Consider the following 24,220-nt stretch of genomic DNA (forward strand, 5'->3'; position numbering starts at 1 on the left):
CATATTTTATGTATTGACTGCTTTCAACATTTTCAGATCAGAATCCCAAGTTAAAGAAAACCAACAGACCACAACTAGAATGTTAGAAAACACTGTATGTCAAGACCGGGATCTGACAGGAACTTAATATACATCATTCCTGGAACATAACAACCCAAGTGGTAATGGTGCCCAGAATGAGGGGCAGAGGTAGGATTCTGTGAGACGGAAAGACATGATGAAAAATTAGGGTTGCAGTGCAGCTCATACCCGAAATGTATTGATAGAGTTCAGTGAAGACCCAGCCTAGCAGGGAATAATTTTAAGGCTCCCACTCAACAGCAATTAGATCCATTCCAATTTTAACTTTGAACTAATTAAGGACACCAGAGGGATTTAGTTTTTCTTTTACAGGTGTGGTGCATTAAGCTATGCAAGGGGGCATTACAGAAGGGTGTGCAAAAGCTTTCTATCTCAGCTAAACTTACTCTGATTTCACTCTGTTCTATTCGCACTGTAGAATTACTCCAAAAATATGGAATCATTTCCATATGTTGTCTGGCTTAATCTCAGAGTTGACGCCTAAACTTCATTCATATACATTTAAAATTGATATCAGCTATACCAGAGGTCAAATCACCTCTCTAGGTGGGATTTGTAATTTCACATTTAAGGTAGAATTTGCTTGTCAGTCTCCTCCTAGTGTGGACACAAACAGCAGGAAATCCAGTGTGAAGGAATTCAAGAAGGCATAGGAGAAGTATGGAGGATCTCAGGTTCTGAAGACGTGAAGGAAAAACCAGAGATCGAGCGAGGTCAATGATACTGGACCAGGAAGTGAATCAGACAAATTAGATAGAATCTGATTGTAGATTAGGACTATAAAGCTTATGTTTCTCTGCATATGCACTCACTAGTGAACTTGAAGTATATGAGAAAAACAGTGTCTGACATCTCCCTGCACATCTATTATTTTATACAAGTTCAAAAGCATTCTATAATCTTATTTTCATTAAAGAAAACAGATTCAAAAGCTCAGAGGAGAATGTAACATCTAGGACTGGATGTGGAATATTTCTAATGGAATCATCAGGTTACCTATGACACAGGGAAGAATGCTTTTGGGGCCCTGTACAGAGAGGATCTGGCAACTGAGATTGGGTATGCTAGCAGGGCTACCTGGAGCCACAAGACTGGATTGCCAGAGAGTTGATTAAAGTGAGGTGCACTAACAGAGCTGCATGGTAGAGCCGGCTTTACGCCTTCCCACATTATGCCTGGCTCTCATGACTACTGGCAGTTTCTCACATTTATGAGAATCAAAGGACATAAAAGGAACTGAAGTTAGTTCGGCGCTTGTTATTTAGGGACTATAATATCTCTTAAGAGACCTTGACAAGCTATTTTAGTTCACAAGACAATTGCTAGCAGAAGGCCTGTTAAAATACATGGCTGCGAAAATATGAACAATAAAACCAGCAGCTAGAAAATAGCCTTATCTGAAACGACTATGAGAAAAACATATGTAAGGAAGGGGAAAAGCGACTTTGCTTTTTACCTCTGGGACAGCCACTCGAGCCCTAGGCAGAATCAATCTCAGCTCTGTGCACTTGGAAAACCTAACAGATGCTTCAGAATGTAGCAAGGTCATTTGGTGCATAACCCATCAGGGAGGTTACATCCGATCTTCCTTTGAGAGGTAAGTCCTGCTGAATTAGTGTGCAGGTCATTGGTGAAGAAGAGCAAGCTTGAGCTTCAGCAACCTATAGCCTACATCCATTTATTTATTTAAAATCTTTTCTATACCGTCGTTAAGCTAGGTACCATCAGAACGGTTTACAACAAGGCACAGATATTAATGTTGGTTTATGTCTTGATTTATGTCCACTAAACAGGTGCCATCAAGTTATGGTAACATAGTTTCATCATAAATACTAATTGGTGGGTGTGATACATCATGTCCATTCTTATCTGTGACAGCTTTAAAATAGATTAATCATAATATCTTATCATTTGGTGTTGAATGAAAAAAAAAAAAATACAATACACACATGTATAGATTAGGGTAACGTGCGTGGGTGTTGTACAGACTGCATCCTATACTCCTCGGGTTCTACTCTCCATTCTCTCTGTGATACGCTTGTTTAAACAGCCATGTTTTTAAATTTTTTCTGAAGGTTTTGATGTCTCTTTGTAAATGGATTCCTACCGGCGTGGTGTTCCATAGTATAGGTCCTGCTAATGAAAGTGCCCTTTCCCTCACTTGGGTTAGTCTTGCTGTTTTGACACAATTCAAAATGATAGGGCACCCACAGCTTTTTCTGCTTATCATAATATAAGAGAAATGCTGGAATATTTTTATTTATAGATATATATATATATATATATATATATTTGAAAACATCTATGGTTGATGCAACATTGATGTAAACTTGAAATCTATAAAACCAATGGTGGATCACCTTGCAGAACATTTTATTTTTTTTTGAGCAAGAATAAAAATTACTGATCAACTAGTTCATTAAAACTTGTTAGTTGGAGCTCAACTTTCTGCTCTGCTTTGTTCAGAACGGATCAAGCCAATTACTTAACAGACATTCTAATACACTGAGGAAACAAAAAGCATCTAGGCCAAGGTCAATTATGTACCATAAAAGCATGCAAACACAATAATCCATACAATGCCTATGAATAGCTAGGGACAATTACACAAGTAGATGTGATATCGCGGGTCAGATGACATTAAAAACAATACTCATTCTTATAAAAAAAACAAAACATCAATCTTGTAACAAAATGAAAATTTCAACCATATCCACTGATCAAGGGGAGGGCAGTTTTTCAATCAGCCTGCCTAGACTGAAGTTTGCGGGCACTTTACCGTAGATTTTAGCCAGAATTTACAGATGCCCGCAGAACCAGTGCCGACACGCACGCACAGAGTTAACACCTGCTCACACAGGGTCTGATTTTAAACAAGCATTTACAGGCTTAAAAGTGGGATTACACGTGTCAATGCATGGCGAGAGGCGGTGGATGGATAACATGTTAGCACATAAAATCAAATTCTGATGCTGTGTTTTTAAAATTAAGTAGCGATCTTGAGAGCAATAGGTTTTGATTCGGTTGATGAATTAGAAAAGATATACCTCTTGTTAGTAAAATTAAGGTTATAGGGAGGAGGATTCTGCTGTTATTTTGTCTGCAGATATATTAAAGGCACAGCCCCAGGCAAAATGTTCCTGCCAATTTGAAGAGGAACAAATTTCACCCTTCTTTTCTCTAATGAAAGACAAAAAAACATGCCTATAAATGCCATTAGGTCTAGTTCACAATTTCCATAGAAAAGAATGAGCTCACAGCTTCTTTTATGCAGTTACCTGAATATCATCCTCTTTTGCAGGCAGGGGTCCATAAGACAAGAAAATCTGTTGCGAGACGTCTGCTCTATCAGAAAACCACTTCTCTACCTGCTGGTATGTGTGATCATGTAACCTGCACAACTCAGCAAGTTCATCGCCTTCCACCTGAACCAAGGGGTGAAAGTGAGGTGGAAGAGCCAAGGCAAAGAAAAGGAGATAGGCAGGTCAGGAGGGATTGAGAAGGTAGGCATATACAACAAATATAGGCATGGAGGAATAATAACAAGATGGACGTATAAAGAGGTGAAAGAGAGCAAGGATTAATAAATAGAAGATTGGGAGGATAGGACAAATAGATGAAACATTGAAAAGATGAAGAAAGCAGTAAGCAGAACAAAAGTAGGAGAAAAGTAGTAAAGAATAGAGGAAGTGTGGAGAGAAAAGAAAAACATGGACTTTAGGCACTACAAGTTGAGTTCTGTCACCAACATGTCAATGCTACAGACAGTCATTGATGGGAAATGTGCCTTTAACTGGAGATTCTCCCGGCTACATATGCAATGAATTGGCACCTATCATTCTGCTAACTCAGTTCCAATCAACCTATATCAACTGACTTAGAGAGCGACACCTTAAATGAGCAGATCTTGCAGTCTCCAGGGAACATCAATGTGGCCAAGCAAAATGGACTGGGAATTTGAAAAGGATTAGACTATGTTTCACTAACTCAGTGATCTGAAAGACTGGTGTACTTAAAATCTGGAATACCCAGACACAGTAAGAGGTATTTTGTTTTCAGAGATGGCCTGGCCCCAAATTTTAGGGGCTGGGAAACTCAAGTGAAGAGCTTTCCACACCTACTATAATTCAATTTTGCAGGGGATATTTAGGAAAGCGCTCACAGCACCACTCATTATAGACCTTTTCATATTTTTGAAGTCAAGATAATACTAATACATGTTGGAATTCAGCCTGCACAGCTCATTCTTGCAAGATACACACTGAAAACTTCAAAGCGGCAGCACAATCTACAGTCTCCCTTTCAAGTCGACTATGTTGAAATACTGCTTTTGTATTCATATGATTGACAAGACCTTGCTTTTCACATATCAAAAATGCAAATCGGTAGTAGTGCAATGCATCTCAGCATTCTGGTATCTTACAGCCATTAATACTATCTGCAGTATCATAGAGCAACGTTTCCAAAATCTCTTCTGGAGGCACATCTAACCAGTCAGGTTTTGATGATGTCCACAGAGAATATGCATGAGATACATTTGCATACATTGGAGACCCAGTATATGCAAATTTATCTCATGCATATTCATATTGGTAATCCTGAAAACCTGAATAGATAAGTGTGCCTTCAGGAAAGGGTTGGAATACACTGCCTTAGAGGTCTCTCATTTCAAAACCAAAAACTGATAGGGAATAAAGACTTTTGTTGTGATCTGGATTGGCCACTCTTGGAAACAGGATACTGGCCTTGATGGACCCTTGGCCTGACCCAGTATGGCAAGTCTTATGTAACTTATGTTTATGAAACCAAACTTTCAATTGGAGATTACACAAGTTGTTTGAAACTTACAGCTCAGATTACGCTAGTTCGTAAGTGAGGTTCAGCTTCTTAATCCTTCTGCCCTTAACATTTCTCTTTACCATCCCTTCACAGAGGTGGCTGCACTTTTAATAGGTATGTCTATACAGCACTTTTGGATCCCATTGGGGTGGAAGACCTCTACAAATGCACACTGTAACACAACCAGGGTTGATGCTTCCATTAGGCAAACTAGAGTGCCACACCTTTTGAAGGGTGTCAAAATCATGGGAGGAGGCCCAGAACTGCCAGCTGATCCCATTCCCGTCGGCAGCTGAAGAGCACAGGAACTGCTGCCAGTAGATAGGTCTGCGATTTGAAGGGGGGATGAGTGCAAGACCGATGGTTGTCTAAGGCGCCTAATACCCTTGCAACCATCCTGATCAAAATATTGGCTACTAAAAAGCACCTGAGACACCATTAACAAAGAAGAAAATGCATAGACTGACCTTCTCATCTTCCAAGTATTCTATATCAGCAGTGTGGTAGCCATCTTTCTGTCCCCGCCTCAGTACCCGGAAACGCTGCCTTCCTACTGTCTCAATATGGGAACGCCCATCAGCCAAATATGTCATGGTCTGAATCTCCAACATACAGCCAAAGTCTGCAAAGCTGGTGAATAATAAAGACGATGTCAGTTAGCCAACACTGCATTATAGCAGTACTGCTCAAACTGATCCTGGAGCCAGTCCTTTTATTCAGTATATCCTTAATGAATATGCATATGATATATGTGCATGCCCTGCCTCCAATGTATGCAAACATCTCATGCATATTCATTAGGGATATCCTGAAAATACAATTGGCTGGGGAAAGGGGGAGCCGATGAGCTAGTTTGAGCATAGTACTGGGGCTTATGATCCAGCCATATCTGGGCATTCCCACACCACAATGCCATCCAGATCAAAGACATAAAAGAACTAAAATTGTCATTAAAAAATTATCAAGAAGTTATTGTTCAAACCAGAATCTATACATCCTTTCTGCAAAGTGTCCAGCAGCAATTTCATTTTATTTATTTATTTAACTATTTTCTATATCGACATTCATGATACAATTCATATCATATCGGTTCACAAGGAACAGAGGGGCTGTAACAATAATATTGAAGAGGAAGAAAAGTTACAATAAAACAAGGTTATGTGAACGTGGAAGCAGAAATGTGCCGGAGACAGAGGAATAACGTTTTAACTTAACAAGGCTATACTGGAAGTGCATTGGGTCGGAAATAAGGCACTCTAAATATATATATAGAACTTATATACAATCAAGAAACTGGCTAACAATGCGGGGCTGTGACAGTACTGGGGGAGGATTAGCAGGTACAAATTTTAAGTATCTTCAAGGTGGATATTGAAAAGGGTTTGTCTGGGTAACTTTTCAGTTACCGGGAAAAACTTTTCAGTTACCTGCATAAAGCTTAGCACATAAAAGAGGCAGGGTAGGGCATACTCCAGAGGCATGGCTTAAATGTAACCAGGTAATGCGCATATTCAGCACTATCCAGATAAACTGAGGTGGGTATATCTCGTCAGCAAAATCATGGTCTTAAAGTAACCCAAATAAGTCCCACTGAATATCCTGGCTACAATTAGCCAGATAACATCCCGCCTGCTGCACCACTCAGTATGGACCTCTTCAAAACGCTCACCATTACTTGATCAGCACATTTGCTGAAGGTATTACCTTGAAATGATTTCCTTTCTTAGAATGTAAATCCCCTGATGAAGGCATGCATGGTCCATGTTGGGTGATTTTTGAACGCCTGGGTGGATTATTCTGAATACTTGTGAAGCAAAGTACTTTTTATAATTTTGTGCGGGTTAATGATATTGGGTAGGAGATAAAAGAGAAATTTATAATATAAAATAAAGTTTTTTCTTGATGGATATATTATTTAACAAATTAATAAAAAATATTTTTTGAGAGGGAGATGGTAAATTATTACAACTATAGGGCCGGTTGGGCTGATATTGCCTGGGGCCCATTGCGGGCGAGAGACAGTGGATTAAAACTAAGGCACATTGACCTGATACCGTCTTTTCTCTTAATTTTTTTGGCTAAATTTTTTTTTTTTTTTTAGTTATTGTTATTAAAGTTTTGGGAGATATACTGTTCCCTCTGATTTTTTCATTATTGCTAGAGTTTTGAGAGGAGTTGCTCGTTTCTTTTGATTTTGGATCATTTAAGAACTTACAACATTTGACTCTGGTGAAGTTTGTGTACTGCAAAAAGAGTGAGCTTAAATATTGGATTCTTAAAAATCTGGGAAATGTGGGTTTTTTAATTTGCATGACAGTCTTCACCAAAAAGAAACCCAAACACTGTGTCTTCATTTATTTTAAAAGATCAGCTGAGAAACGAATAAACCTGCCAGCCACTGTATTCCTGCTGACTCACCCTTTAGAGGCCTCATACAGACACATGCCAAACATCTTCAGGCCAGTCTCTTGGCAGCGGCGCATCATGAGGCGATAGCGGGGCTCAAAGATATGCAGAGGGCACATGATTCCGGGGAATGCCATGGTGCAGACAAATATCGGGATGTTTACGGTCAAGCTGAAGGTGGGGAGGAATGGAGATGAAAACAGAGAAGAGATGAAACGGGGCCTTCCATGGAGTGGCTGTTGGGACGTTCAACAAGGCACGGGCTCGGTTCACACCTTACGCGGACTCTTGGTTGAGAATTGGCAACCTAAAGGCCTCGTTCACTAAACGTTTTTCCCCATAGACACAGAATGGGAGAAAAGCTTTAGTGAATCAGGCCCTAAGTTTGTATGATCATCTGATCCCCGGCCACGGTAGTAACATAAGAACATAAGAAATTGCCATGCTGGGTCAGACCAAGGCGCATCAAGCCCAGCATCCTGTTTCCAACAGAAGCCAAACCAGGCCACAAGAACCTGGCAATTACCCAAACACTAAGAAGATCCCATGCTACTGATGCAAATAATAGCAGTGGCTATTCCCTAAGTAAACTTGATTAATAGCCGTTAATGGACTTCTCCTCCAAGAACTTATCCAAACCTTTTTTGAACCCAGCTACACTAACTGCACTAACCACATCCTCTGGCAACAAATTCCAGAGCTTTATTGTGCGTTGAGTGAAAAAGAATTTTCTCCGATTAGTCTTAAATGTGCTACTTGCTAACTTCATGGAATGCCCCCTAGTCCTTCTATTATTCGAAAGTGTAAATAACCGATTCACATCTACTCATTCTGCTGCAGACCCAAGCTTTGAGATCTAAGTTAGTGAATTCCAGTTAATCGCAATTTCTGTTTCACATGTTGCCCAAATCAGGGAAGCTGGTTAGATCTCCGTTATTTTCTCGAGTGCTGCCCCAAGCTGTCTAGAGAGGGTCTAAGGCCTGCCGCCACCCATGAAAAAGAAACGTAGAAAACCCTCCCAGGCCTTCTCCACCCAACCTCAGTCCTTCCAATCTCTTACCCCATCTTCCAAGTCTTATTTATTTACTACAATTTGACTAATCGGCTCTACCTTTAACATTCGGATAATAGAAAGACTAGGGGGCACACCATGAAGTTAGCATGGGGCACATTTAAAATTAATCGGAGAAAGTTCTTTTTTACTCAACGCACAATTAAACTCTGGAATTTGTTGCCAGAGGATGTGGTTAGTGCAGTTAGTATAGCTGTATTTAAAAAAGGATTGGATAAGTTCTTGGAGGAGAAGTCCATTACCTGCTATTAATTAAGTTCACTTAGAGAATAGCCACTGTCATTAGCAATGGTAACATGGAATAGACTTAGTTTTTGGGTACTTGCCAGGTTCTTAAGGCCTGGATTGGCCACTGTTGGAAACAGGATGCTGGGCTTGATGGACCCTTGGTCTGACCCAGTATGGCATGTTCTTATGTTCTTATTTATACCACTAAAGGAGGATCATCTAGTAACTTGAGGTGAGGTGTTGGTGGTGGTCTAGGGTTTTGGGGCCAGTTTTACATGCACAGGCAGACATATGAACAGCACAGTACACATCAGTGAAGATTTGATGTGATTGGAATGAGGAAAGATACACAAAGATGAGATTTCTACAATGTCCTCTGGTGATGTTTTGTCACTAAAGAGGCACTTAAAATGCTGGCACATGCACTTCTTTTACAAGGCATCAAGACATGGCTTGCAAGGTACAAGAGCCAGTGCAAAGGGGAAACGGCAGCAGCAATGCAGTGACTGCAAGTTCCGTAGCTGCTGCAGGGTCCGTGCACCAATTCTGCTGGCAGCCTGCGTGTTCCCCAGAGCTCTCCATGGAAAAAAATCTGTGTTTCATTTCATTTCATTTTCCTTTTTTTGTTTTTTTGGCTGTTTTTTTTTTTGGGGGGGGGGGAGTCATTTGTTTTCATTTCATTTTGCATTTCAGTGCAAGCCAAATGGTTTTCATGTTCAGTAAAACCATTCAGCTTGCACTAAAAACACAGAAATGAAACAAAATCACATTTCATTTCTTTTTGTGTCGTTTTGGATACAAAAATGATGCAAACCAAACCAAAGGTTATTTCCCTGTCATTTTAAATGACAGCACATCCCTACTGTTCACAGACAGATTGATAATGATACCCCAGCCCAGTTGCAGTAGTCCAATAAAAGCATTGATGAAAATTAAATCTTGAAAATAAAGATAATTCTAAAATCGTCCTGATTATCATTATTCTAACAGATTACACCACCATGTACTGGTCTATCCCCCCCTTTTTTTAGAGCCTGTTTTGAAATTTTCATCCCTTACTTCTTAAATGCCGATCTATGCTTAAGACAAGACCTTATCCCCCACCGGCAACAATCAGGCCAGCTTTTTTCAATTATGGTGGGCATGACCCACTGCTTGGTTGTGGTTACAGTCAGAAATTCGGCCAGTGGATCACAGTTCCGGTCAGATCCACACTGATGGATGAGAAAAGCTTACTCACTTTGAAAGTTCGGCCATTTCTGTCTCATGAACTTGTCTTCTGTCTGCAAGCTCCAACGGGAAGATCGCAGACATGATGTTCTCCAGTACCATGGTGGCATGGTACTTTCCCACCTTCAGATACTGGTGGAGATAAGAGAAGATAAGCATATTTTTCCAGCCCCCGAATGCTGAAGGCTGCTCCCTTGAAATCAGTCAGTTGCCAAGCCATAGCTACCGACATGATGCTACAGATTGTCAGCTGGTTAAAACGACCATGGCAATACTAGACAGTGGAGTCAGTGGCTAATCCTGGGGGTGGTGTATAATGCTGATTGCTGAACTGTGTCCTGCTAAGCTTGTGTGCCAATATGTGTCAGTACATGTGAGCAGTAAGGACAGCTGCAGGATGCTGGCTGGTCAGCGAAAAGTGAAGGACATGGGATTGGCCCACATGGGATATATGTGTGGCCATTCCCATGCACTACAAAGGAAAGTGCAGATGGTGATAAGAGATGATCAATGTCTTCCTACAAGCCATGGGGAGATAATACAGAAGAAGAACAAACATTTAAACATGAAAGATAGAGAATAAATGTTTGGGTGCAGGTAGTCTAGGGAAAGGAAGCCAGGCCAGAATGACACATTTAGAAAAGATCAATGCTTGGTAAAGGAAAACGTGTATATAAGCCTTGTAAGATTGTGACATAGGCAAGGACTAGCTTAAGCAATTTAGCGACTTGCTGAGCCTGTGCTTCTCCTTCCCAGATACTTATATTGTGATTGGCAATCATTTATTTATCATAATAAACATTTTACTAAATTTCTGAGTTTCATGTCTGGTATATTGGGGATAAAACCATACAATGGGGGAGAGGGTTGAAAGTTGTGTGTTTTAAGTCTCATACCAGATATTTACATCTTAGTCCCTGAAAATGTTCTAAGTTTTAGATTGTGTGTTTATATATGTTCCCACACATGGTTGCTATAGCTACCACTTTTCATAATGAAAGTCAGCATTTTGTAGCAGGTAAAATGTCTTATTTCATAAGCAGCTTAGTAAACAGTAAAGTAATCTAAAGAGATAATTAGGTGATATAGTCCACATCTTAGGAGACAGTGCAAGATGGATAGACCATGCAAGATGGAGAAATAGAAATGACACAAGACAACTTCCCTGGTGAGAGAAGATCCTGGTTAGCAGTAAGACAAATTTGTATTACATTAAGCAATTAAAGAGCAGATTATCTGTTTGTATCTTATCTACTACAGTGGAGCTTGTTCTTGGCTACACCAGCAGACTGCAAAATATATTCTAAAAAGAGAAGAGTAACATAACATTCATTACTTGCTAGGAAAGGTTTGGGATAAGAGTATGGTCAAAGTGAACAGAGGTGTGTGTGTTTATACATAAAGATATATGTATGTATATAAGTATATAAATGCAAACACACCACAGATTAACCTTCTTAGCCTCAACATGTATTTCAAAAGGTTTTTAGACAATACTTTGAATTTGAGGGTATAAAGAGAGGAAGAACAGAGAACCACAGAAAGCGCACAAATAAAACACCATAATAACAAACATGACTTTGGAAGCAAATGTAATCTAGTTACCAGAATCTGAAAACTAGATTTTAGTTAGAATATTTTGACTCTTTATGACCTTGTAGAAGGTCACTTTATTCCCCATTCACCTGTTCACCTAACTCTAACAGTCCAATAATAGTAACATTAATAATTACTTAGATTACAAGATCCTCTAAGTGGTAATTTTAATGCGTTGCTACTGTGCATAGGTCATGTGCGCAGATGGTGCTCATTTATTTTAGCAGCGTTATAATTACTACAAGTCAAGGAGACACTTACTTCCCGCAGACTCTGCTTGCAAAGGGGGCAGCTGGGCTTGTGGTCCAAGCAGCGCTCCAGACACTCCTTGCAGAAGGTATGGCCACAGGGCGTGGTCACAGGCTTGTAGAACATTCTGCAAAATGTTAGGAGGTCAGGAACGGGGAAAGGGAAGCAGATCAATTTGGGAGTGCTCTATATCTCCCCATCCTCTCTGTCCTCACCTTCCATGATGTCTTGACGAGAAAGCATAAGAAAATCAGTAGCATTTGCCATGCTGAGAAAAATAAAGTGTGTGATTGAAACAATAAAGATGTACAGTATATGTAACTAAGAACATAAGAACATAAGAAATTGCCATGCTGGGTCAGACCAAGGGTCCATCAAGCTCAGCATCCTGTTTCCAACAGAGGCCAAACCAGGCCACAAGAACCTGGCAATTATCCAAACACTAAGAAGATCCCATGCTACTGATGCAATTAATAGCAGTGGCTATTCCCCAAGTAAATTTATTAATAGCTGTTAATGGACTTCTCCTCCTCCTGCTCCACAAACCAACAGTAAATAATCAACACAGAGTAAAGTATTTCTGACTGACTCACTAAATCGGGGAGAATGGCAACTCTGGTCCTCGAGTCCCGCTAGTCAGTCGGGTTTTCAGGATATCCCCAATGAATATGCATCTGCATGTAGTGGGGACAGTGCATGCACCTTCAGTGTGAAAACCTGACCGACGTGGCACTCAAGGATCAGAGCTGCCTGCCCTGAACAATATCGTCTATGTGACCGAGACAATCCTAGAAGCCGATTTAACCAGGTTAACTGGCTATCTGAAAATGGCCCAGCCCTTAACCGGCTAAAAGCGTGCGCAAGAATCAACAATGCGCAAACTTCTTCGCCGGAGCAGGAGCCCTGTTTAGGTCGGGCGAGGGGAAAAAACAAAAAAAAAAACAAAAAACTTGCATAGATTTCATTTTCAAACCCACACCCATTACTTTCAAGACAGAAAAAAAAAAATCCACGGAATAAACTGGGTGAAAATCTCCGCGGGTATTTTTTTCACCAGGGCAGTCTTTGAAGGAAAAGTCTGCTCACACTTTCCCATGGAGACCTGGGGCAAAGCCCACAGCTAATAGCACTCCAGGTACAGCAAACCACAACTTTCGTTATGGATTCTCACCCAACTGCGTGCAACTCACTCTCCAAAATTATTTTAGTTTAGTCTTTTACCTATTGGGGGACATTTTGTAATAGCCCACATACGGTTTTAAATCAAATAAGCGCCCAAGTTGCACCAATTTTCAAAGGGAAAGTAGACACGGATGTTCCCTTTGATAATTACCCCCCCCCCCCAAAACTACCCTCACACAATTACACTTGCTACTTTCTATGAACAGGTTTTTTCTTTTTTTCAGGAAATGCAAAAGTATGCACGAAGGTTCAAACCCCTCCCCGACTCTGCGCGTTTTGTCACTGCAGATACATTTCTGCACATACAGGCAATACCCACCAACGTTACCACACACTTTCTCCCGCAGCGTCCTCTGTCGGGGAGCAAACGGGGTGGAGGGGTAAGAAAGATGCGGAGAATGACCAACAGCCCAGGGACCTGCACCAGAAAGTTAAAAGCCCTTCAAATGACAAAATATTACCAAAAAAAATAAAAATAAAAATGCACCTGTGGGAGAGGGAGCAATGATCAAACTGCCTGCACTGGTACAAACTCCACGGGTACTTTATACCCACCGGATTCGTACCAGTAACCAAAGCAAACCTACGCAGTCAGTTTTGCTACGGTTACTGCTGCTGGGAAAAGGTCCCCCGCACCTGCTTATCTGCAGGTACTCTTTCCAGCCAGAACAATACATGCAGTTTTGAAAATTGCCCCTCACAATACCTGCTTCCATTAATTTTTAAGTCATTAAATTTCAAGCCCCATTTTTGGATGAAACGGACGAAAGATGGCAAAAATTTCAGCCTTTTCCCTGCATTTGTAACCGCAAAAAAAATCAAAACTGACAAAAGTTTCACACATATCCTCCCATTAAAGTTTAAGGACAATAGTTTCATGAATCCACAATGTTTGCTGATCAGGCTGAAAATGAATGTGTTTATTTTTCTCAGTACTTGAGAATGAGATCTCTCCAGCAAATTCACATAAACCGGATACATGCGGAAACTAACACACACTACTATACATTAATGAACCAAGATCCAGCTATGCAACGATATACCCCATCTCTCTTCTGTCCCAGATATCTGAATATAGCAATTGCACAGCAACCCATAAATTCTCATCAATAAAAAAAAAGCTTTGCTCGCCATACTATAGAGACTCCCTGACCTATGCAGTTACTACCATCATCTCATTAGGTACATGTTGGCCTGTGAATGTACAAGTTATTATAATTATAAATCAACATAAAAGCTAGATAATCTGCAATATTCCCTGCCTTCTATAGCACTAAAATCTAGTGCTGTATATCCTTGGGAGAATCTAGTTCCTTAGCAGAAAGGGATGTTTTCCCATCTAAAAGTCTACAGAACCTTCAAGAAAGAGTTTAGTCTAGTGCCCCCCTCAGGCTAGAATGAAGAGCTGCACTGAAAAGAAAGGCTCAAGAAATCTCTGCACCATGCTAGTTCATCTGGAGGTTACTTTTCCAGGAGCTGGGTGCCCTTACCTCCTGATTTACAGGATGTACTGCTATTGTAAACGCTGGAGGATAGCAGAAAAACAAAAGGGGAACGAAATTCATCATAACAAGTGTCTGAAGTTAGTGGACAGAATGTCCCCAAGGAGAAGCTTGATGCTAAATAACTTTGCCCTTTTGGGTTCTTGCTAAGAATCTGGTCCGGGCCAAAAATATCCCAAATGTATATCAAAAAGGGGAAATCGCACCTCCACCACAAACGTCCTGTCAAACAAAAAGTAGTGGCTTAAACACTTTCATGTCTTGTTGTAACCCAATCCTTTTACATCTTATTTCAGCGTGTAACAATTGCCTAACACAACGATGTTTCGAAAAACACTTCACAAATGAATTTTTAATTACAAATTTTTGTATAGAAAAAGGCAACAAATGGATCAGTCAAAAATATATTTTAAAGCCTTTGATTGCTTGTCCTGACCACCATCATATGCCCATAGTGTCAATTTATTGTTTCAATTTTTTGTATTTCTAAGTGTTCAAGCTTCTGTGACGACCTTCCAAAAATCACGTATCCAATGTCCCAAAACAACTGAATGAAAAATGCAAAAGCACAATTTGTACTTATCATGCGCTACAGCGCAGCAGAAGGAAGAACTCATCTGAACTTTTCGGCAGCCGCGTCCCCAGAGGGGGTGACCGGGAGCAAGTTGGTCCAGTAAGAGGCCCAGTGGAACGACTCGGTGGATCTGAGGGTCTGGTTCCCAAGTGCATAGATGTCTGCATATTTCATTGCCAGTACAGTTGGCAGTCTCAGGACAGACACCAGGGACTGAATGGATGTGGAGGCTGCATGACTGTATCCTTTCACACTCGGTACGCTTTCCCTGCAGAGAAGCTTTGATTCAGGCTGGCAGAACGGCAGCCAAAGATAACAGCATTCTGCCGATAACCGGACAACAACACTTTCAGCGATGTTAATTCAGACATTTTTCCAAGAGCATGTTAACCTCTAACAGGTAATAGAAATGTTAAAATACTTGCCCTGGATGTAAATGATTTGCCAAATTGCTACAATTTATGCAGACTTTCTCTTTTCTTCTAATGATCATCAGCCTCATTCTCTTTTTTTTTTTTTCTGGTGCCTAAGATTTATAGGAGAGCTGGCCAGCTCTTTCCCTGTTCATTATTCCCTCTCCAGAATTACTCGGTGTGGCCTGGCTGGCTCTTACACGGTGCCATTCCCAGAATGGTCTTCCCCCCTTGCACTGTCCAAACCACAGAACAATTCTTCAGAATCCCATGAGGCGGACCAGGCTCGTCTCCCGAGATCCACACACACACCTTGTGTGTGTGTGTGTGTGGATCTCGTCGTGTATTGTGTCATGACGGCGCTCTGGTGTGTGTCACAGCGCACGTACTGGAGCAAAGCCATTGCCTTGCCCACTAAAAGTACAAATCTCAGAGCAACGCTTATTACCTGCTGGTCAGAAGCCAAAGATGGGTCACAAGATAAAATCCTATTACAAATATCAAGGCTTCCTTGTAAAGCTGGGATACGCCTTCTTGAAGGATGTCAAAGGACTCTGCAACATTAGGAAAACCAAGAGCGATAATGGAAGTCTCCTTAAACAGATTCCAGAACCAACAGAGTTATAAAAATATTTCTTCATTGATCACTTCACTGCCATTTTTCCTGTCATTCGGGACGATGTAAACCATTTCAGGGCTCATTCTCTTCCTCCTTGTGATTTTTACCTTCTTTTCGCAGGAACGGCCTGACCTGTGCGTGCAGAGCCCAGTGATCGGATCCAGAAATGGTCCAGAGAGATGTGTTTTTTTTTTTTAACATGGCTGCGTGCAGGCCACCTGTGACACCGAGTGTACAAAGCAACACCAACAGCAGCTGCTAATTTCCTGCTGCGGAGGGTGTGCATCTGCTTCTGCCGATCGGAACTGTTAAAGCAATTAAGCTAAATGCCGCTAAGTGTTTTTCATGATGGGCAAGTGGCAGCGCTTCAGCTAAGCAGAAGAGCAGGACCTATCCCCAACAACTCCTGCACTAATGGAAAAGAAGTTATCTGGCAAAAAAGTAATTAGAGCAAAAAGACACAGCAGGCCATGGACAGCTGCCGGGGGAGGGTTCCAAGGCACAACAGAACATAAAAAAAACATGCCGGACTGGGTCAGAACAATGATCCATTGAGCCTCTCTCAGCCTGTGGTCAATCCAGATCGCTTGAAAGAAGTACCCAACAGAGCCTAACTGCGAGATCCATGTTATGTTGTTCATTTCCAGCAGTAAGAAATGGTATTGGCCAAGAAGAAGTAGGCACCTTGTCTGTGGGCACCGACCTACTTGGGTTTTCAATACGAGATTGCTTAACTTGCATGAAAATCTATGTCATGCATCTACTCTGTGCATATTCATTGGGGATATCCTGGACATCCAAGTGGATTGATGCACAGGGAAACTGGAGATTGCCTATCCCGGCTGTCCCCAAACCCACCTGGCAAATATTCATTAATGGGCTGTCCCCCTAAAACTCCTTTTCAGCATTTCATTAGATTTCTTATTTTTGATTATCTGCCGTTCATTCATGCACAATATCTTAGCAAATTAAATTTTAAATAAATAAATAAATAAATTTCAAAGCAATATAATACAACAAAGAAGCATAATTAACAACCCAAAATATAGACAATCATGAAAGATACCCATATATAAATAAGACATATCATAGGCAATCTACTGAACACGCACATAAACCAGTTAGCAAAATAATGCTTCTTGAACTATCCTAGATTGCCACACTACTCACAGTAGACTAGCAACCCTTATCTAGCCCTCTCGGAAGGACTCAATGAAGAACCATTCTTTCACTTTTTTCTGAAGCATAAGTAATTTAATTCTTCCCAAATATCTAATGGGTATGCATTCCACAGCTTGGGAGGAAATAAAAACTGAAAGCAGAATACCTAAGTGGACAATATACAATAAGGGGACTTTCAGAAGAGCCTATTGCGAAGACAGTGTCTTAATGTTATGTTCGGCAGTTTACAAGCTGCCCCCATGAACTGTCATGTTCACCTCATTTTTCGGGCCCGCTGTGCCATGTCCTAGTGTGGGGAAACTCCCCTAGCACTCCATTCTGGCTCTCAACACAAGATGCCACCAGCAATGCACTGTGCTTCTCCCTAGGCGCGCACGCATGCTTCTCTTCAGTATTTAAAGGGCCCATGGCAGGTAATCCCCTCATGGCCCCGACTGATGACATCTGCTCAAGGCCCTATAAAAGGGCAACTCTCAAGCCTTAACATGCCTCAGCTACAGGTCCCACTACTGAGTGTAGAGCATGTTGCCACAGCATCTTATCTTCAGCCAGCCTTGTATTCAGCATCTATTCTCACCCCAGCCTGGTTCTCAATGTCTCATTCTCAGGTTCATTGTTGTCTTCCATGTTCCTTGCCTCTGTACTACTTCTCGTCTGTCCTCCTTGCCTATCTGTCCCTTCTTCCCTTCGGATGGATACCGGGATTGACCTAGGCCTGACCTCAGATTACGACTGACGCCTGCCACTGACCACTGCCTGTACCTGGGTACACTAGACCGCTGCCTGTCTCTGACTCCTGCCTGCTACTTGATACATCTGACCTTCACCTACTTCAACCCAGTCATCTCAATGAACCTCTCCACCAACAGCAGAGGCCACCTAAGACCTGCCAGCTCCAGGACCCAAAGGCTCAACCTGAGGGGAACGTGGGCTGGTAAAGACAAAGCTCCAGCTGGGCCTCTGCCTCATCCGGGTCTGCCTGCTGAGGTTGGGGACCTACAGGGCTCCTCTCTGCAGGCTGAGTCAACGCCACCTCAATCTAAGGGTCCATGAAAGCAACACTTAAACTGCAATCTTGCTACTATAGGCAACCAATGTAAGTTATTGAGAGTTGGAGTGATATGATCATATGTTTTGGTATAAGTAAGCAATCTCACAGCTGTAGATGATTAATCTCTCTATTGGGTTCATCCCGATACATGGAGCTGCAGTAATCAAGTTTAGATGTGACCAAAAAGTGAGATAACCAGAACCAAGTCTGATTAATTGAAGTATGAATGCAGCCAATGAATTAACTGCACATGGAAAACTACTGAACGCACCACAATAGAAATTTGAGAATTTAGAGAAAGATGAGCATCTAACTTGACTCCTAGGTTGGTCATTATTGCAGAGGTCTGCAACCTAAAACTTGCAATTTGTGGATAGATTGAGAGAGGATATTCTTCCTAGATATCTACAACATTGTGATTTATCAAGATTTAATTTCAGTTTACATCTTGTTAACCAATTAAAGACTGCATTAAAGCAGTGGTTCAGCTTATTAATAACTGTCTGTTGATCCTTGTCAACACAAGTCAACAGCTAGAAGTCATCTACAAATATAAAAACAGGCGATATTGTGACCTTCAAATTCTCTTGCCAGTGGAGCTAGGTATACATTAGATAAGGTTGAAGAGAAAACTGAGCCTTGAGGAATGCTACACGACAAAGGTAAATTATTTGAGTAGTGACCATCCCAAAAAGTATAATGTATGCGATCAGTTTAAAAGAATATAATCCAAGCCAGCTCAAAAGACAATTCAATAATTTATTATCAGTTGTATCAAAAGCGGCAGATACAGAGAGCGACACAGAGGAAGTGTGTGTCTCACACACATATGCTTCCTCTATCTCTCTTTCTCACACAAACACATACACTCCCTCCATCTCTCATCAAGAAAGTGTGTGTGTGTGTGTGAGAGAGAGAGAGAGGGCACATATTGTGTAGTGTGTGTGCATGCGAGCCCCCAGACTACGACAATCTTAGGATGACAGATATGGAAAGTGGGAGATTTTTAAAAGCCTTATTTTAATTATTGGGTATTATTTGATGTCTGCTGTTTTGAAATATGTTATCAGTTTAGGAAATTTTAAAATTATATATGGCGGGGGGTGGGGGGTGCCAATGGAAGTATCTGCCCTGGGTGGCAAATACTTTAGGTACGCCTCTGCTGGGTTCTAAAGTTTGGTCATGCAGATGGAGAAATGGACCTTAAAACAGCAATGGGATTAGTGGACAACTCCATTCTCCTCTTGTACTGACCGGACAGGGAGGATAACCATCATCTCCCCACCATGAACTCTGAGCCCATGCTTCACCCCAGTGCTGGCTAAACTTTACTTTTCTGGATGAACAAACCAGCAACTATATACAAGGATGTGAAGCAGGTTGCACTGTAAAGAACTGGATTCATCAGAAATGCATGGGCTTCCAGTCAGAATCACATAAAATCCCAATTTACTTCGGAATATAATGGCACATTCCTCCTCTTCAGTACCTTTTCTCACACAACTTTTTTCCATGGACCAAACCAAATGGACGGTCTCCCCTTTCATAGTCTTCTTAAATACTATCAAACCTGTTAGGGACAGGTGTTCACCTTTAGCATGCCCATATCAAATTTCACATCCAATGGAGACCAAATGCAGCTCCCAGTTCCATGAATTACTCACACTTCTTTGGCCTTCGACCTCCCTTGTGATTTTTCACTCCACCTCTCTCCCAGTGCAGATTCCCTGGAGCACTCTGGGGAACTCCTCGTCTCAGACTCAGCCCACTCCTGAACTCCTGGCACACTTCCTCAGAGAGAGGAATGACCTCTTTTTTTTCATTCGCCTCCTCATTATGTCTCTTCTTCATCTCCGAGTTAATTCCTCGGGAGATGGAAGAAACTACTCCACACCACTCCATGGCCACGAGTCTCCCTCCTTGAGGGAAAGAGCCCCCCACAGGATTCTACTCCCACATGGAAGAGTCCCTGCATCCTGCCAGCCCATGGGATGGCTACTCCAGCCAGTCACATACTGGAGATCCCTATTATCTGCCCTTCCTCAATAAGTGCAAGAACCAAAAGGTCACATTCCCACCACGGGACTGCTAAACCGTGATTATCCAATCTTAACAGCACAAAGTCTTTAACGTGTCCCAAATAACTCATCATCCACTAAATAGAATGCTCACACCTCTAAGGTGCCATCTAGTGGTCTTTTAGTAGTACTACACAACAGATCTGTAAAACATTTTTTCAAACACGGTTAACATGATAACCCATGGGTCTTCCCCACCCAGAGCCTCTTGTGCGACTACAAACAAAAAGTGTGCACCATATTTGGGGTCACCCTACAACAGTAAGAGCTACCTAGCATATTAACTTGCAGCCAAAGCAGACCAGCTGACACTTATGTCATTACAAGTAGAAAACCAGCCTTACAAAAAGCAAATGACATAAAGAAATATTGCTCCACACACAACACTTAGTTATCTTCCTCAGTGGTTGACTTACCTTATACAGAGGGAACACTCAAAATCAGATATGCTCAGCAGGTCCTGAAGAGCAGGAGCATAATGGGTGCTGCATGTTTCATCCATTTCTACCGCAACTAACCGCAAAATGATAGAAGGACAGAATCAGGCATAGCTCATACCACCAACTGGGGGCACCCATTCATCCTAAGCCACTGCAAGCATAAAAGCCATCAGAGAAATGAGCTTTATCCTACCCTCAACCATTAGTGCAATCATGGCTCACTGCAGAGTCAAACAGAAGATATCTTAGCTGACCTTCCAGCATTATTGTAGATTCCTATTAATTCATTATCTGGAGCTTTCTTTTTAAAATTTCCTGGTTAGTCGATAAAGAGACATGCCATATTCACAAACACGTTTTATTTAATATTTTACCCCTGATTTTTTTTCTAATGGATGTGCCTGTGATACACAGCCTGCATGAGCTTGGCTCGCTGTCCATCAGCCACTCTCTCAGTCCTGCCTACATCGATGAAATGCTTGAAGCATCAAAGCTGGAAAACTTCAGCAGAAGGAAATATGAAACTGGATCACAAGATGAACGCGACTTATAAACAAACTGTGTGCCATAGGAATAACACTACAGTGGCTGACTGGGTTAGAAACTGGTTGAGTGGGAGGTGACAAAAAATAGTGGTAAATGGAGTTCACTCTGAGAAAAAGGGAGTTACCAGTGGTGTGCCACAGGGATCAGTCCATGGTCCAATTCTGTTCAATATTTTTTTGTAAGCAATACTGTGGAAGGGCTATAGGGTAAGATTTGCCTTTTTGTGGATAATACCAAAAATCTCCAACAGGCTAGACAATCTAGAACAGGGGTGGTTGATTCTAAGGTTGCCAACTGCCTGGTTTTAGACGGACAGCCAGGTTTTTAGCTATGCTGTACAGTGTCCGGTCAGAAGTACTGACCGGACACTGAAAATACGTTTTTGGCAAGAGGCTGCTCCTCTTTCCCACAGCTTCCTTACAAGGAAAGACAAGGCCAAGAGCTGTGCTGTGTCCCTGCCCTCTTGTTGTGATTGGATGGAATGGAGAGAGGAGGCGGGGCATAGCACAGCTCTCAGTTCCCAGTGGCTCCATGATCTCTGCAGCAATGCCCTCTGGGTCTCCCCCCCCCTCCCTCACTGAGTGCTGGGCCAAGACCCGAGAGAGGGGCTGCAGCGAGCCAGGCAAGGGATACAGGAACAGAGGAGGGGAAGGTGGAGAAAGAGACAATCAAGAGTCACAGAGTGAGGAAAGAGGAAAGACAGAGGGGGACACAGAGAAAAGGAGAGGGAAAGGAAGAAAGTCACATGGGGTGCAAGGAAGGAAAGAGACACAAAGAGGGTATGGATGGAAGAAAGGAAGGTCAGAGGGAAGGGGAGAGGTATATTGGGAGCATGAAGGAGGGCAGATAGATGGGGGAAGGGAAGGAAGAGAGAAGAGGCACAAAGGAGACAAACACAGGAGGAAAGGAGATAAAGAGGAAGGCACTGGGGAGAAGGGAGAAAAAGACAAGCGCATGGGGAAGGAGGGGACTAGAGACAGGAAGGTAGCACAGAGGAGGGGGAGGGAGCACAGAGAGGGAGGGAGCATATTAAGAGGCAGGTAGCACAAGGGACACAGATGAAAGGCTGGGAAGGTTTTAAAGAAAAAGAGAGCAAACCACCTGTGTTTGAGACAGGAGGCTGCGTGTTTGGGAGTGTGTGTGTGTGTTTGAGACAGCAGGCTGCGTGTTTGGGAGTGTGTGTGTGTGTCTGAGACAGGAGGCTGCGTGTTTGGGAGTATGTGTGTATGAAAGAGGAGGCTGCGTGTTTGGGAGTGTGTGTGTCTGAGACAGGAGGCTGCGTGTTTGGGAGTGTGTGTGTATGAGAGAGGAGGCTGCGTGTTTGGGAGTGTGTGTGTGTGTATGAGAGAGGAGGCTGCATGCTTATGGGGAAGTTTGGAGGTGAATATGTATTAGAAAGGTTTTAGTTGTGGACAGACTGTGGTTCATTTCTTTGAGGATAGTTGAAATAACTTTTTATAAAATAAAGTATACTGAGGGGGTGCTTGAAACCTAAGTAATGGCTTCCGCATGTTCCACCAGCCAGAGTGAGGGGGTTAAAGAAACTACAGGCGCCCATTCGATTTTCACATTGACGAACAGTTGCTTTCCAACTAAGCTTTGCCTGCCCAAATTGCAGATGCACAGCCCCCGCAGGTATTTTAGCCCAGGTAAGCAGTTTTCAAAGGGGAAGTTACGGTTTCCCCCCTTTGAAAATTCACTACAACCTGTGGGGGCTTTGCAGTTAGGTGGGCTATTTGAAAACCACCCCCAACAAGCCTCGAGGTGTACATTACTGTAGCCACTCGGGATGGCGTGCCTGCACCAGCAAACAGGAACCGCTCAGGCTCAGGTGCACTGGGTGAGGGGAGGAAGGTATCACTGAGGAGGAAGCTACAAGAGGCGAGCATTTTTCCGGTGGCGAATACATCTGAAAACAGGCTGGGGTGGGAATAACACGCTGAAAAGGTAAGGGAAGCTGCACACAGCAGCCTCCCAGGGAAGACGCCAGGGAGGCAAAAACAGCCTCAAAATTCAAAAAGACATTCGACAGGTTGATGCGTGAATCAGTGGCTTGATGTTTTCCCAGGCTGGCACTGTTAAAACATTTTTGCCTTTATTATTATATTTTACTGCTTTTAGAATTAATTTTAAAAAATACCTGGCCTATAAAAAAAAAAAAAAAAAAAAGGCATTGGAGGAATTTTAAGCGCGAGAAAACAATTGTAAAGACAGAGATCAGATAAAATATGCGGTACTGCAGTATGCAGGACATTTATTGCTCCCTGCTCCAATATTACGCTTTCCTTTAATGGTAGGGGGGGAAGGGGGGGGGGAATTGGACTTAGACAGCAAGCAACGAGGATACTAAATTTTAAGGTCTGGGGAAAACAAGTAGGAGTGGGGGTATCTTGCTGATGCAGCTGTTACTACCCTTAGCCAATAAGCCTGATACTTTTGATGCTACTACGAGCTTGCTGGGCAGACTGGATGGACCGTTTGGTCCTTTTCTGCCGTCGTTTCTATGTTTCTATATAAACATGCAAGTTTAAAATAGCTGTTTTGTTTTTTGGTTTTTTTTAATACGGCCAATACAAGAGGGATTCTGTGTGGGTAAGTCCTATTTAAATACAGATGTTTATTATGCACACTTAAGTCCCTACTCACCACTAACCTTTGGGCTTAAAGTGCTGAGCTAACGTCTTCTCCCCTGGCTCCGCAGCATCTTCCGAAACTTTCCACGTCCTCTCTTCACCATCTGAAGGGACGCGAGGTGCAGTGGATAATGATGCGGGCTGGCGCCTTTGCATGGAAAGGGTCTGGCTCTCCCTAGCGTGTACCTCATCCTTCAAATCCTGGGTCATTTTTCAAACATAAAAAAAAAAAAAACCCAACAAAAAAAACCCCATAAAACCACCACAAGCCTCACAATAACCACCTTACTTTGAGTTTC

At 42.2% G+C, this 24,220-nt stretch overlaps 1 protein-coding gene across 2 annotated transcripts in view; it reads right to left on the bottom strand.

The window, feature by feature from the left end:
• The window catches only part of LOC115079590 (LON peptidase N-terminal domain and RING finger protein 1-like), a 37,622-nt gene that overhangs the window by 2,677 nt on the left and 10,725 nt on the right, over positions 1-24,220 (bottom strand). The window contains exons 5-12 of one of the 2 annotated variants that reach the window (XM_029583259.1): positions 23,942-24,122; positions 20,719-20,815; positions 11,714-11,828; positions 9,867-9,988; positions 7,339-7,497; positions 5,388-5,550; positions 3,360-3,506; positions 8-1,688 (exon numbers count right to left, since the gene is read on the bottom strand). In XM_029583259.1, the coding sequence (XP_029439119.1) occupies positions 1,611-1,688; positions 3,360-3,506; positions 5,388-5,550; positions 7,339-7,497; positions 9,867-9,988; positions 11,714-11,828; positions 20,719-20,815; positions 23,942-24,122 (1,062 nt within the window). In that variant the 3' untranslated portion in view covers positions 8-1,610. Of the gene's footprint in view, positions 1-7; positions 1,689-3,359; positions 3,507-5,387; positions 5,551-7,338; positions 7,498-9,866; positions 9,989-11,713; positions 11,829-20,718; positions 20,816-23,941; positions 24,123-24,220 lie in introns of those variants that run through there. The other variant, XM_029583258.1, reaches the window with a different exon arrangement.

Source organism: Rhinatrema bivittatum, chromosome 18, assembly GCF_901001135.1.
Source record: "Rhinatrema bivittatum chromosome 18, aRhiBiv1.1, whole genome shotgun sequence".
Taxonomy (NCBI): domain Eukaryota; kingdom Metazoa; phylum Chordata; class Amphibia; order Gymnophiona; family Rhinatrematidae; genus Rhinatrema; species Rhinatrema bivittatum.